Raw genomic sequence first — 16,046 nt, 5'->3', positions numbered from 1 at the left:
TATTACATCCCCCAATCTTTGGATTGTTTCCCCCTGTACTTAGTCATGAATAGCTCACACTAGATTTAGTCATAAGTCCTGGGTTTGATACCCAGCTGACACCTCCAAAGCTGTGTGACTGTGGGCAGGTCACCTTCACTTCTTTGAGACTCATTTTCTTTATCTGTAAAATGAGGGCTATAATACCTGCATTCATAAGGGACTTGGGAGAATAAAATGAGATAATTATATAGAACTATTTGTCAACCCTAAAATGCTACAATTGATACACGTCGGTTCTTATTATGACTCACCACTACCATTTACACTTCATCGCCTCATTTTAGCTTGGAGATGACCCAAGCTCTCCATACCATTGTAGGGCAAGTTCTGACGGGTCACATGAAGCTGTACAGGCAATGGATTGCATGTCTGTTGCCGGGGGACCAGCACAGCCAAGTTCAGAGATGCTCATTATGAGATGGGTGACAAGGTGATGATATTTCTTTTTTGTCTTTGTTTTACTGCAATAGCTCTGCAGTGAAAGAACGTCTGCTCACATGGCCGTGGAGGGGGATATATGAGCTGCATCCGTGGGAGGGTGTGCTCACAATGTCAGAATCATGGGTTTTTTGGTATTTATGAGGTCGGTGATGACGTCTAAGCTTTTTATTAGATAGTAAGCTTTTTCCAAGCTAGGACTGGGTCTCCTTTATCTTTATATCACCCTCCCCCGTAGCTTACTCACTGCATTGCACATAGTTGGTATTTAGTACTTATTTTTGAATAAGTAAGTGTGAATGTTTAGAATTAGTCACTTGTTTTGCAAGAAAAGCACTCAATTTTTTTTGCCCATGGTGGTGGTAGTGGTGGGTGATGGTAAAATAAAAAAAATTGCATGGGAATTATGGCCAAAGATAATCCCTCTAGTCAAGAAGACCTCATGAAGAGAGGCTCCATATGTCTGTTAATACCACTCTCTTGAAATGGGCACATTAAATAGTTTTCTTCCTGCCTTCTGAGCCTGTTTGAACATGTCTTCTCCAGTCCCTTCATGAAATGAATCTTGTTGAGTCTTGCTGAGTCAGCATAAGGGGGTTTTGATGGACTACTTGTTCCTAGGTAGAAAAGGTGATGATGACCCCTATTGCAATTTTTTGTTCATAAAGGCATTAGGTTGATTTTTTATGTTGAATAGATATATCTTAAAGAACACAAAATAAAAATTTTGGGCTCATTCGCAACTGAGACAGCCTGAACAAAAGTTGGTGGCAAAGGTGTCCTGAATTTCCTTCTTTGGAGTGGGTGCCTCTTTTACCTTTCTTATCACAGGAAAGAACCCAGCCATTCACTTGCATCATAGTTATTGCCAATTAGTATAGTTAACTTTTGGCTGAATATTAGAAAGTGCATGCAGGCCTAATTATTTCTTTTAAATCATTTATATTTGGCTTTAGAAAGCACTCAATGTTTTCCCCTGCCCAGAAGCTTTACCTTTCTCATTATGTTTTGCATAGGCTAGTAGTAAAATTAGTTGGAATTCACTGAGAGAATTTTAATTGACATGTATGGGTGTGTGTGTGTGTGTGTGTGTGTGTGTGTGTGTGTGTGTGTGAGAGAGAGAGAGGGAGAGAGAGAGAGAGAGAGAGCAGTCCAGGGAGGCACATTAATTAAATTGTCATGACTCCTGACCTCCAATAGTCTATGTAGTGAAAGCCAGAAGATGCTAATGAATGGACACACATCTATCCACATGGTGTGCAGAAATCTGACAGCTTCCGTAAAAGTATCACTTTAAAAATCCTTAAAACTTCAACGACTCTTCAGGCTCATCAGTGTAGTACAGATAGCAACCCACTCATGCCTCCTCAATCTGTCCTTGCCATTAATAAGCAACATACGCGCGCGTGCGCGCGCGCACACACACACACACACACACACACACACTCTTAGGTGTATACCTCTAGCGGATGGGGGCTATAGTGAAGTGAGAGCTGATCTTTGAGATAAAAATTGTCCAAGGATTCATTGATAGACATTATTACCAATCATACTTATCAAAACACAGAGAGGTTTTAATAACTGGCTTTTTATATTCTCAGCATAGACCCACAATATACAAAAACCGTTGGGTCCTGAGCGGGTGTTTCAGCAACCTTATATAGGTTTTAGTTACATAGGCAGGACCAATCTAATGAAATTTTACAGCGGGCAGAAGGGGATGGTAATGATTTACACATCAAAAAATAGATGGCAGGAGGGGAATATATGCGACAGGTAAAATAATAAATTGGATCATAAACACTAGGGATACAGCTGGAATTTGCAGACTAACGATTAATAGCAGAACTCTTTCTAGTTAGTGAAAAATGCCCATCTGAAGTCAACAGAGGTAATGAAGCTGAGCCAGAAATTCTCTTACCACTAAATTTGATGTTAGCTAGGTTCTGCAAGTTCTAGCTAGTTATGAGACTTGCTGTCTGAAGGAAATGGCAGGAATAGAGTCAAACCAGGAAAATTGTGATGTCTTAGAGTCAGTAAGACACAGATTTGAATCACACCTCTGACACACGCTGGCTCTGTGTTCTTTCAGTATTATACGTTGAACTTTCTAAATCCCTCGGTGGCAGGGATAGCTTGATTTTCATAGGAAAAGGAATTCCCTTGCTAGGAGCTTCCTACACTGATGAAATCATACTTCCAGTCCCAGAGATATCCCTCGGTATAAGGGTTTTGCTTGTAAGGTTAGTAGGTGAGGAGAGAGTGATTTAATTAATGCTGGTGTGAATGGTTTAATTGGATGCTGACATTTTAAAGTGCCTGCTACTTAACGTGCTTCTTTGTTAGACTCTGGGGGAAATATAAGGAAAAATAAGACCATTCCTGCTCACAAAGTGCTTACGATCTAGTAAGGTAGATAATGGGGACAGCTAGTGCCGAAGTACGTAGTGTTCTGGGCCTGGAGTCAGGAAGACTTCTATGTGTGAGTTCAAATGTGGCCTCACTTACTGTGTGACCCTGGGCAAATCATTTAACCCTGTTTGCCTCAGTTTCCTCATCTGTAAAATGAGCTGGAGAAGGACATGGCAAACCACTCCAGTATCTATGCCAAGAAAACTCCCAAAAGGGTCACAAAAGATTGAAAATGACTGAACAACAAGAAGAGTAGATAAGCTATATGTACTAAAAAGAATATTACAAAATAAAACATGGCCACAGAAAGGTACAGAGTGCTATGAAGTTGGGGGGGGGGGTTTGTCTGTAGATTAAATTGCTTATGAAATTTTTTTTGATTGATAAAAGTCTTTATGGAGGAGGTAATGTTGAATCTAGATCCTGAAAGGCTGGTAGAAACATTGGATGGGGAGAACATTCCAGAAGTCCGTGCCCCTGTTAGCTCCTAGACACAATTTCTTACTCCCTGGGACAAAATCTGTCTATTTATGTCTCTTCCTGGTTTTAGAGCCTCTCTCTACTGTCTCCAGGATAAAATACAGACTCCCCAGTTCAACATTCGAACACCTTCATGATCTAGGCCAACCCTATCTTTCCAGGTTTATTAAACATCACTTCACTTCACCTGCTTTGCTTTCCAGTCAATTACATTAGACAAACTGAGGCCTTGGGAAGACCTTGATTTAGAAAGGCCAAGGTCATCCACTGCATCTCAGGTCATCACCAGTCATCTTGACTTTTGTGTTGCCGCTGGACCCTGATGACTCTGGAGGAGAGAGTAAGGCTGATGACTTTGCACAGCCCTGCTTCCCCAAAATCCAATTCATGTGCAAGTCAAGACATCACCCTTGTGATGTCATTGGTCCTCTTTGAGGATGAAGGATGAACTGCCACCTACTTCTTTCTGCTCCCCATATACAGTGTTCTGTCTTCCATCTTGGTGCATTTTTCATAGACTCTCTCTCACGCCTGGAATGCACTTCCTCCTCATCTCGGCCTCTTGGAATCCCTAGCCTTCCTCAGGGCTCAGTTCAAGAGTCACATCTCACAAGAATACTTTACTAACCACATGTATATGCATATACATACGTATATACACATATATGTGTGTATGTATATATACATATATATCTCAGTTACTGTGAGCTTCTAAAGAAAAGGGACTGGAGTTTTTTTTTCTTTGTATTCTAAGAGTTTAGTCTAGTGGCTGGCACATAGTGGGTGCTTAATAAATACTAGTTGATTCTCTAATGTTTATTTTGAATGCTAGCATCAGCCTTGAGGAGGTAGTTTAATTTCTAGCTGCAAATTTGTCTCCTGAGTCAAGTGAAACTCTCTGCTTATGCTAAGAGACAACTTTTGCGAATGAGTTGGAGAGGCTAAGGTCAGGTTCAGGTTACTTTCTCAGGGAACCTGCATAATTCCAGCTATAAAGATTTAAATGAATAACAGCTCCAAACAGGAAGATTATCCACCTACACTGGAGGACAGCGATCTGATCTTAATTCACCAAAGTGCTGAGTCAATAATGTGAAAATTTACATAGCCAGTAATACATTGATATTGGCTCTGTTACATGGGAAAAGCTGGGTGAAGTTTCAGGCATTAAAATCTGACGGTTAGAAAATGAGGCCTTTATCAGAGACGCTAGTTGTAAAGATTTTCTCCCAATTTTCTGCTTCCCTCCTAATTTTTGTTGCATTGGCCTTTTTATTTGTACAAAAACATTTCAATTTCACATAATCAAAATTATCCATTTTGTATTTTGTAATGCTCTCTATCTCTTGTTGGGTCATGAATTCTTTTCTTTTCCATAAATCTGATAAGTAAACTATTCCTTGCTCTCCCAAATTACTTATAGTATCAGCCTTTACTCTTAAATCGTGAACCCATTTTGACTTTATTTTGGTATGTGGTGTAAGATATTGGTCTATGCCCAGTTTCTGCCCTACCATTTTCCAATTTTCCCAGCAGTTTTTGTGAAATAGTGAATTCTCAGCCCAGAAGCTGGTCTCTTTGGGTTTATCAAAGAGTAGATTGCTATAGTTGTTGACTTCTCCATCTTGTGTTCCTATCCTATTCTACTGATCCATAGCTCTGTTTCTTAGTCAGTACCAGGTAGTTTTGATGACTGCTGCTCTATAGTACAGTTTAATATCTGCTATGGCTAGGCCACCTTCTCTAGCATTTCTTTTCATCAATGCCTTAGATATTCTAGACCTCTTGTTCTTCCAGATGAATTTTGTTATTATTTTATCCAGCTCTGTAAAATAATTTTTTGGCAGTTCAATTGGTATGGCACTGAATAGATAGATTAAATTTAGGTAAAAATGTCATTTTTATTATATTTGCTCAGTCTAACCACGAGCAACTGATATTTTTCCATTTATTTAGATCTGACTTTATTCGTGTGAAAAGTATTTCATAATTATGATCATATAGGCCCTGGGTTTCTCTTGGCAGATAGACTCCCAAATATTTTATAATGTCTACAGTAACTTTGAATGGAATTTCCCTTTCTATCTCTTGCTGTTAGGCTTTGTTAGTAATGTATAGGAATGCTATGTGGGTTTATTTTATATCCTGCAACTTTGCTAAAGTTGTTTATTATTTCAAGTAGTTTTTTACTTGATTCTCTAGGATTCTCTAGATAAATCATCATATCATCTGCAAAAAGTGATAATTTAGTTTCTTCTTTTCCTATTCTAATTCCTTCAATTTCTTTTTCTTCTCTTATTGCTACAGCTAATGTTTCTAGTACCAAATTGAATAGTAAGGGTGATAATGGACATCCTTGTTTCACCCCTGATCTTACTGGGAATGCATCTAGCTTATCCCCATTACAAATAATGCTTGTTGATGATTTTAGGTAGATACTATTTATAATTTTAAGGACGGTTAAAGCCATGATACTCTCATCTCATGGACATCATTTTGATTTGCCTAGTGGCTTCCAAAAGTGGGGTCCATTCTAATGTGTGTATTGCTCAATAAACATTTATTAAGCACTTACTATGTTCTGGGCACTCTGAAGTGCTGGAGATACAAAGAAAGGCAAAAAATAGTTCCTGTCCTCAGGAAGCTCATGGTCTAATGGTATTTGTATGGTAAAAATAATAGGGAGAGGAAATAGAGTTGGCCTGTTCGAAAATGCCAATCAGTTTTACTTAGGGGGAGGCAGACTGGTTTATATCACTGAAGGAAGTCATAATATTGTAGATTTAGGGTTGGAAGAAACTGCAGAAGCTGTGTTATTCAATAATTTCATTTTATAGATGAAGAAATTGAGGTCCAGAGAGGCTGAGTGTTTAAACAAGGTTACCCAGTAGGTAAAAGAGCCTGGATTCAAATTTAGGTGCTCTGACTTCTTTCCACTGAATCTAGGGCCTGCTGGCCCCTGTACCCACTATGCATACTGCCTCTTCAGCACTTTGGTGTTAAGTCCTAAACCAGCAGATATCATACTTTTGGGTCTTAAATCCTCTTTTACTCACCCCAATGATCCTGGAGATTTTACCAATCTGTAAGCTCACTATGTAAGTTGTATGATATAGCAACCAAAAGATCTAATAGGCAGCGTCCAAAAGTAGGGAGGTGAGAGTGCTGCTGAATGTGGTCCTCGTCAGAACACATCTGGAGTCTTACGCTCACCTCTGAGGGTCACATTTTAAGAGAAGTTTTGATAAACTGAAGAGCATCTGGAAGAAGTCAATCAAGATGCTGCTGAACTTGTTGTCTTATAATTTCAGTTGTGTCTGACTCTTTGATACCCCATTTGGGGTTTTCTTGGCAAAGATACTGGAGCGGTTTGCCTCTGGCTCATTTTAGAGATGAGGAAACTGAGGCAAACAGGGTTAAGTGACTTGCTCAGGGTCACACAGCTAGTAAGTGTCTGAAGCTAGATTTGAACTTGGGAAGATGAGTCTTTCTGACTCCGGGCCTAGTTCTTTATCCACTGCGCCACTTTGCTACACTTTTGAACTCCTCGAGTTCAAACCATATGAGGATCTGTGGAAGGATCTGGAAACATTTAGCCTGAGCAAAAAAAAGCCTTGGGGGCAGAGTGGACTTAATGCTTATGTTCACTTATTTGTTGGCCTGTCACATAGAAGACTTATTCCTGCATGGTCCTACAGGAAAGAACTAAGAGCCCTGGGTAGAAGATTCAAAGAGGCAATTTTAGGTTTGATATCAGAAAACTTCCTAAAAGAGACACCCAGAAACGTCTCAGGGCCAATGGGTTCTCTATCACTGGAGGCCTTTAAGTAAGTGCTAGAGGAGTGCTTGGTATCATAGAAGGAGTTTTTTTTAAATTTAGATATTGTTGGACTTAATGGGTCTGAGGTCCCCTCCAACGCTTAAATCTGGTTCAAATTTCATTGTTCTGGTCCTTGTCCTATGGGAGCTTTGGGCCAGGATACACAAAGGCCATAAGAATAGGGTGTGTCAGTCCCATAATAGATTCCCCATTGGATTCTATAATAAAATACATTGTTAGGATATATATGTATATATATATATACACAAATATATTAAATATGTATGTATATAATGTGTACATATACATACTGTGTATAGAGATATAGGTATGCTAGATATAGATATAGATGTACTATATATACAGATATACACAATACACATACTATATATACACAGATATACACATACACACATATTTAATATATATGCATGTGTTTATATATTTATATGTATGTATGTATACATATTCTAACAGTGTATTTTATTATCAAATCCAATGGGGAATCTACGTATAACGTATACACTATACACACACACACATATACACACACACTATATATATATATATATACACACACATACATACATACATACATACACACACACATACACATATGTTATATATACATACATTCAATGCCTGCGAGAGGAAGGAGAGTCCATACAATCTCTTCCAAACCTTACCCTCTATGATCTATCCCCTTCATAGTCCACCTGGTGGATTATTAAATTAGTCGTTACCCCAGAACAGGAAGACTTGGGCACTCAGCACTCAGATGACAGCTTTCCTGGAGGTTAGGACTAGTGAAAACCAACTTTGATTAAAACAACAACAGCAACATAGCTTTTTCTCTTTTTGCAGTTTTCTCTTTGGGCTGGCCTAGGGCACGTGTTATGTGGCCAAACATATCTTTGTAGCTAAATGCCTAGAGAAGATGGAGAGGAGACATTCTGACTCCTTCCTTGTATAATTAGGGGAGTTCCACAAGCAGAGAGATTGTTTTAGGAATGCTTGTTGTGCCTTAGGGCCAGGGGGTGGGCAGGATTGTAGGAGCTGGATTCTTGGTTTTGGGGTGATCTTTTGAGCATTTCTCTGATGTAAACACAGTAATTCCACCTTTATTCTCTGTTTTGCAACCCAGATAGAGAAAACCCCAAGGCTAGGGTTTTGATCTGAAAATGACATAATGGCAATTCTATATTTTAGGAGCCTAAGAACTGCATTCGTTTATTTACATTTAACTATCCTCTTAGCTAAAAACATGGACAGTTTTTTTCTAATTGGGGCTTGCTTGATCTTCAGATTGCCCACCTTTATTCTCAGACTTAAGGATAAAACAGATCAGCAGGTACAATTATAGTTATCAGAGTTGGCCTTATAGAAGAGATGAGGAAATGTGACATCCTCTTTTTAGAAGAGATAGGTGGGGGGCAATGGGTTCAGAATATTGCATACATTGTCAGATCTGTTTGCTGTATTGGCTTGTTTTGTATCAGTGTTTGTTTTTGGGAACATTTTATAGGGTGATTGTAGAAGGGGTAGATACAGAAATGACTATGGTATAAAAATAGAAGCCATCAATAAAACTATTAAGAAGAATGGACAAAATAAGGTAATAGAACTGCTATTATGAGCAAGGTACTTTTCTTCATAACCCTATTGGAGGTACAGAATAAAAAATAGCTTCTGCCGCTAAGGAACATATAATCTAATTGGAGAGACAACATAAACATGTGAAGGTTAAATAGTAAAATATGTCAATAGCATGGGATCACAAGGTCTTAGACTTCCAGCCACAAGGTACTTTAGAGGCCATCTAGTCCAACCCCGCTTTTTACAAAAGGAGAAGCCAAGTCCCTGAGAGGTTGTGAGTTGCCCAAGATCATAGAAGCATTAAGAGTCAAAGGCAAGATCTGAACCTCTAACTTCAGGTTCGGCGCTTTTTTTCCATTGTACCAAAAATCAGTCCATCAGGTAGCCAGTGAATTGTCCAAAGGAATGGTAATTACTTTTGAGTTCAGAGCAGGGATTGGGGTAATGAAAACATCATTGGACTTGGAGTCAGGAGACCTAGATTTGAATTTTACCCACTTTTTCTGTTTTCCATACTGTGTAAGTATGTGTGAGTCATGTATGATTTTTGAACCTCTGTTTCCTCATCTGTAGGATGGAGGGGATTATATTTGTACCATCTACCTCACAGGGTAGTTGGGGAGAATAGTTTATAAAATGTGAGCTATTGTTATTATTTCAAGTGGATTCCAGGTAAAGATCCCTAGACCATCTCATACCTGCCACCCACCTTGTCTTCTCTCATGTGCTAGGCTATTTAAAAAATGACTACATAAGAATATGACACGAACATGATATTCATTTTCTTTTTTTCAATAAATTTTTTTTATTTTTATTTTTAACACTCACTTCCATAAGATTTTGAGTTCCAAATTTTCTCCCCGTCTCTCCCTTCCTCCAACCCCAAAACAGCGTGTAATTTGATATAGGCTCTACGTATACATACATATTAAACCCATTTTCATGTTAGTTACATTGCAAAGAAGAATTAGAATCAATGGGAGAAACCACGAGAAAGAAGAAACAAACAAACAAAAAAAGAGAGCAAACAACATGCTTCTATCTGCATTCAGACTCCATAGTTCTTTTTCTGGATGTGGACAGCATTTTCCATCATGGATACTCATTTTCTTCCCTGAGAATATAGTTAGAATAAAAGATTCCTTTGAAGTCACATTTTTAGGGTTAAATTGGAAGAAAATGTAGCTGTCTAGTATAATTACAAATACCAAACTGTGGCTTCATCAGTCATTTAAGCATCATTTTCTTGATGTAAATAATTTACATTAAATTGACTCAGCAAGTTTCAGCCACTATTTGATAAAGAGACGGCAGAAGACGTGGTCAAACAGGCTTAGAAGGAATTAAATTAATTGAGACTTTTTTTTGCATGAAGATTTCCATACTTACCCCACCTTGTAAGACTTCTCCCCTCCCTTGCAAAGTAAATTCCTTGAAAAAATTAGTTTATTGACTGTTACTTAGAAAGGAGGAACCAACATTGATTATTGTATTTGATTGGAGTTTTGGTGCTTATCCATGATTTCTGCTGCTTTAATCACTGTATATACTGTTCTTTGGCCCTGCTTTCTGAAATCGGCATCACATCTTCTGCCCATGTTTCTCTGTATTCATAATATTCGTCATACCTTATGACATAGCAACATCCCATTACACTCATATGCCAAATTTTTTAGCCATTTCACAATCATCACGCACATGTTTTATTCCTAGCATTTTGTTATCACAGATGATGCCGCTCTGAACCTTTTTGTACCTGTGATGTCATTCGTCATTGCCAATAGCTTTTAAGATTTAAACCCAGTAGGTAATCTCTGGATCAAAGGGTATAAACTATTTAGTCATTTTTGTGGCATAATTCCAAATTATTTTCCATAGTCTCACTAACAGTGAATTAACACGACTGCCTTTCTATATCCCTAACAATGATGAGTTTTCCAATCTATTAGCATCTTTGCTGGCTGTTTTAAGTTGCATTTTTTCTAATTATTAGTGATTTTGAAAATTTTCCAAGGGGCTATTGGTGTTTTTTGGTTATTTCTCTCTTGTCTTCTTGCTATAGCTAGTGTCTTTTTTGCTCAGACATTTTTCAGTTGTGTCTGATTCCATTTGGGGTTTTCTTGGCAAAGGTGCTGGAGTGAATGGCTTTTTCCTTCTCCAGCTCATTTTACAGATGAGAAACTGAGGCAAATAGGGTTAAGTGACTTGCTCAGGATCATACAACTAGTAAGTGTCTAAGGCTGAATTTGAACTCATGAAGATGAGTCTTCCTGACTCTAGGCCTGGAGCTCTTTCCACTGTACCACCTAGCTGCCCCCAAGCATCTTTAGTAATTTATGAAATAGTAATGGAGATTGTGTGTGTTCTTAATTTACTCCTTATCCTATTGGGAAAGCTTTCGGTGTTTCTCCAATGCAAATAATGCTGGCTTTTGAATTTAGATGAATACTTTTTATCATAGTAAGGAAAAGTTTTTTATTTCGTGTCTAGCTTTTGAGTGTTTTTATATAATTGAGTGTTCCTCTGTCAGCTGATAAGAGGATTTTTATTATTTTTGTTACTAATAAGATTATGTTTTTAGCGTTCCCAGCCTGTCCTTGTATTCCTGGTAAAAATCCAACGAGTCATAATGAATAATTTCAGAAATATATTATTATAGCCTCCTTGTTAATTTTTTCTATCTCTGCTTTGCAAAACCTTAAAGCTCTACAAATTATCAGCTGTTATTATTAGTGATGTCATATGATTAGCTGTATATATCATTATTGCTTTATATCTGCCCACTTTGATTATCAAGCTGTACGTGTCTCATAAAGAAAGCTTGGTAAGATCCTGGTTTTCTGTGATTTTGCTAACAGTTTATATAGCATACAAATTGTTTATTCTTTACATATTTGCTATTATTCACTTGTAAATTCTGCAGAACTCCCAAAGTCTCCATCCTCAGACTTTCTGACCCTTCTGAGTATTTCTCAGGGGCCCTCCACTCTTGCTTTCTCCAGACACAGAATGTTGTAGTCTACGCAGGTCTCTGGCCTGTCTGGTCATGCTGGAAGACAACCTGACAATTATGATGGCTTGGTCGATGGTTTTCCTTTCCTGTTGCCATGGGCTTCTGGGTCACTTTTTCATAGTACTATTGTAGAAAAAAGTCATTTACTGTAGCTTCTCATTGTATTTCTCTCGTATTATTCTGTCTGGTGAGAACTTTAAGGTTTTGCTGGAGTAGATAATGGGAACTGGGTGGTCTGCCTCAGATTCAAGCAGCTTCTTCGAGAGTTCCTACCTATCTTTTTTTTTGAATGTTCAGTCAATTTTTATTAAGTATCTACTAGATGCCAGGTACTGTGCTAAATGCTGGGAATACTTCTTGTTGTTCAGTCTTGTCCGACTCTTCTTGACTTCATGTGGGGTTTTCTTGTCAGATATTAGAATGTTCTGGCATTTCCTTCTCTAGCTCATTTTACAGATGAAGAGAATTTCCTTGAGGGGAAGGGTATTGTACTGCTTACTGCTGGAAGCCCTTCTGGTCCATAGCAGATCCTCTAAAGTTTACTCCACCTCGATGGTCAGAGTTCAGTTCAGGTGATACTTCCTTAAGGAGACTTTCCCTGATTCCCCTCATCCTCTTCAGTATGACCCTTTTCCCCCCTCACATTTTAGGTGGCACTTACTTGCACCCCTCTGATGTGCTCATAATGTACTTAGCACTAAATTATTTGTGTATGAGATTTAACCTGGCTTTAGACTGTATGCTCTTTGAAGGCAGAGACAGATTCCTCTCTTGATTTTATATCTTCCTGAATTGTTAAAACCTTGCTCTTCACACAAATAGATCAATTGGTCAAGAAACAGGCATTTATTAAGGTCTTGTTATAATTTAGATAAATGTTTGTTGAATTGAAGACCCTGTCCCTGCTGCCAAGAGGCTTGTGTTTAGGATTAAAGCATTAGCTTTATTTTTGTTTCAGTGCCCATGATTAATTTTTTTAATTGCCACATAACCAAATGTGAGTGACAGGATTCCTCAGACACTGAAGCAATATCCAATTTGTCCATAAATAAAAACACCAGTGCCACAGGTCATCAATCAAAACTAGATGAAATGGGCCTGGATAAAGTATGGGGCAGAGCCATGCAAATCTGCCCAGGCATGCTGTGCAGCCCTGAGTTGAGATTCTAGGTTATTCTATCACCCTTCACAGAGTAAACAGCACCATCCCTCACATCTTCTTCATGGGGAGAGGACCCTGTGCTACCAGAACAACAGGCCTAGTCACTAGGGCTGGGGTACAGGGCCTTTGCCTTTAAACCTGTGGTAGTAGTAGAATGGGTTGCCAAGTGTAACCTCTTCCACAAAAATCCCACACCCTACTATAGAATTTAGCCAATCTGCAGGAATGTGCTTATTCAGGTCTACAGAGCTGACAGGTTTGATCCATTCCTCCAAGGCGTTCCCATAATGCTGGGAGAGATATGGCTGTTTCTACTAAAGGGGACTCAAGAAAGAGCTATCTCAGTCCTTATAACCTGAGATTTGATATCTCTGCACATACATGCGAACATACGGATACATACATTCATGGACAGAAACATGTTTCCTAATTTGGATGTGGTCCATCGTTCACTAGAATATGGAAACACTTGATTTCCCAAAGAAAAGCCAAGTAGTTATGCAATACGGAAAACCAGTCTATAAATCTTTCTGTTGACAGCATTCCTTTCTATAATTGGAGGACTCTTTGAAGAGTTGAACCTTCCTTAAGGAAACAAGAAATTCTACTTTTCTCTACCTCTCCCAGCTACCTTGTATCCTTGTTGTGTAAAGATTATGGGAGCTGACCTGACAGGAAAGGCAGACTAAAGAAAGACTTCCTGTACTCCAGAAGGGTACCACACAAGGAAATGCCTGCTTCACACCATGGAGAAGTGTTACCATCATACCAGTATCAGTACTTGGCTATATTTCATTCAGTGCTACTCAACAAATATTTGTTAAATTCCCTACTACCACGGTCAGTACAAGGCCTACAAAGATTCCCCCCTCCCCACACTTTATTTTTTTTTCTGGAGGGACACAACATATGTACGAATAAGTAAATGCAAAAATACCCTCACCAGGTGTATCTTTTAACCTTTTGGGGCCTTAGTTTCTTCAAGTGTAAAATGAGGGGGCTGAACAAAATGACTTTTATGGCTCCTCCCAGCTCTTTGTCTCCAATACCCTGGACTCCTTGGTTCTTTCTTGTACCTTTATGTCAACAAAATAACCAGGACAAGAGCAAAAATGGTCTTTGCTCTTGAAAAGCTTACATTCATCTATGGAGAAATTGTGTACCCAAGTAAATACAAAACAAATGCAGCTAGGTGGCATATGTGGGTAAGGCCCTGGACCTGGAGTCACTTACAAGCTGTGTGACCCTGCCCAAGTCACTCTGTGCCTCAGTTTCCTTATCTGTAAAGCAAAGGGGTTGAACTTAATGACTTCTAGGGTTCCTTCTAGCTCTAAATCTACTTGATCTTATGTAAAGTCATTTCAAAGTCTGTAAAGTCATTTCCAAGGCATGGGTAGGAGGGAGATTATGCTTTCTGTTGCAGGGATCAGGAAAGATATTTTGGAAGAGATAGCCCTTGCACTGAGCCCAAGAGGATACTTAGGGTTCTAAGGAACATAGACACAAGCTATTCCTCATGTCCAGAATGCCATTCCTCTTCCCTTCTGCCTCTTGGATCCCCAGTTGCTTTCAAAACTCAGCCAAAGTGCTGTCTTCTACATGAAGCCTTTCCTGATGTCCACCCTCTTTCCCCCTTCCAATGGATAGCTCCCTCCCTCCCCAAACTACCTCATATTTATTTTGTCAGTATTCTCCATCTACTTCTATGTTGTCTCCTCTGTTAAGCTTCCTGAGGGGAGGGGCAATTTCACTTTTGCCTTTATATCATCAGTACCTAAGACACTGTCTGACATATAGTAGGTGCTTAATAAATGCTTGTTGACTAGTTAGGGGCAGATGAGCAGAAAGACACAGTGTTATAATGAGACAATACGTGAGCCTTGCTGTGAAAAAGATTGTGAACCTCCCTCCCATCTTTGCAGAAATGGAGGACTATGGGTTTGGAACACCACATAAACTGTTGGACTCAGTTGGTGTGTTGGTTAGTTTTTCTTTTTCTTCCTTTTTTCTTCTTGATTTCAAGGCTTGGATTGCTGAATTAGGGGAAGGGGAAAAGAAATGATTTATTTTTAAAGATGTTGATATAAATACAAAAAAATACAGTTTTTTAAAGAAAAAAAAGGCAACGAGAGAAGGAATGATTCTCGATTGGGATAAAATTCCTGGGCTTAGTTACCAGGTTGCCCTTGAGGTCCTGTGCAGTCTTCTGGTCTATCAGATGACCATCCTCCCTTCTCTCCCACTGAGAGACTAGTGTGGTCTCCCTTAGCATTCAGCAATGCTTTGATGTCCAGAGATAGAGAGGGCACAAATTGTTATTTCTGCTTTCCTGCTCCCACCATTTCCTCTGGGGTCTGATGAATGCTCTTCTTTTCCTTCGCTTTCAGCCGGCCATGCCAGCTCCCCTACCCGTCGATGCAGCAGCACAGTCCCATGTCCTCCCAGGCCTCCTCCATCAGCGGCCCGCTGCATTCGGTCATGCCCCCTCCCCTCCCATTGGCCATGCTGCCCCAGCAGCCTCCGCCTGCCACTCCCCCGGGCCAGCAGCTTGGCCCCGAAGCTTTTGCCATTGTGGAGCGGGCACAGCAGATGGTAGCAATCCTATCTGAGGAGAACCGGGTGCTCCGCCAGGAAATTGAGGGCTACTATGACAAAGCTGACAAGCTTCAGAAGGTATGTATTTGGCTTTGGGGGGAAAGGGGAAAGGAAATGTTCTCTGGCATGAGAGTTTGGGAGGGTGGGGTATTATTTATCCTCTTATTGAGAGACAGTGTGGTGTAATGGAACAATTGGAATAATTCTGACACTTATTACCTGTGTGGTATTGTTGTTGTCTAGTCATTTGGGGGGGAGGTGTCTTGGCATTTCCTTCTCCAGATCATTTTACAGATGAGGAAACTGAGGCAGACAAGATTAAGTGACTTGCCCAGGGTCGCCCAGTTAATGTCTGAGGTTGGATTTGAACTCAGGTCTTCCTGATTTCAGGTGACTGCACCACCCGGCTGCCTTTATTATTTGTGTAACTATGAGCAAATCCCTTCACGTCTCTGGACATTAGTTTCCTCATGTTGTAAAATGGGGAT

The 16,046-nt window shown here is 39.5% G+C and overlaps 1 protein-coding gene across 1 annotated transcript in view; it reads left to right on the top strand.

The window, feature by feature from the left end:
- The window catches only part of AMOTL1 (angiomotin like 1), a 166,349-nt gene that overhangs the window by 69,727 nt on the left and 80,576 nt on the right, over nt 1-16,046 (top strand). Inside the window, exon 4 of the mRNA XM_036744064.1 lies at nt 15,351-15,636. Within this exon, the coding sequence (XP_036599959.1) occupies nt 15,351-15,636 (286 nt within the window). The remainder of the gene's footprint in view (nt 1-15,350; nt 15,637-16,046) is intronic.

This window comes from Trichosurus vulpecula, chromosome 2, assembly GCF_011100635.1.
Source record: "Trichosurus vulpecula isolate mTriVul1 chromosome 2, mTriVul1.pri, whole genome shotgun sequence".
In the NCBI taxonomy this organism is placed as follows: Eukaryota; Metazoa; Chordata; class Mammalia; order Diprotodontia; family Phalangeridae; genus Trichosurus; species Trichosurus vulpecula.
The sequence above is the reverse complement of the archived record's forward strand: the minus strand, read 5'-3'. Positions and strand labels throughout refer to the sequence as shown.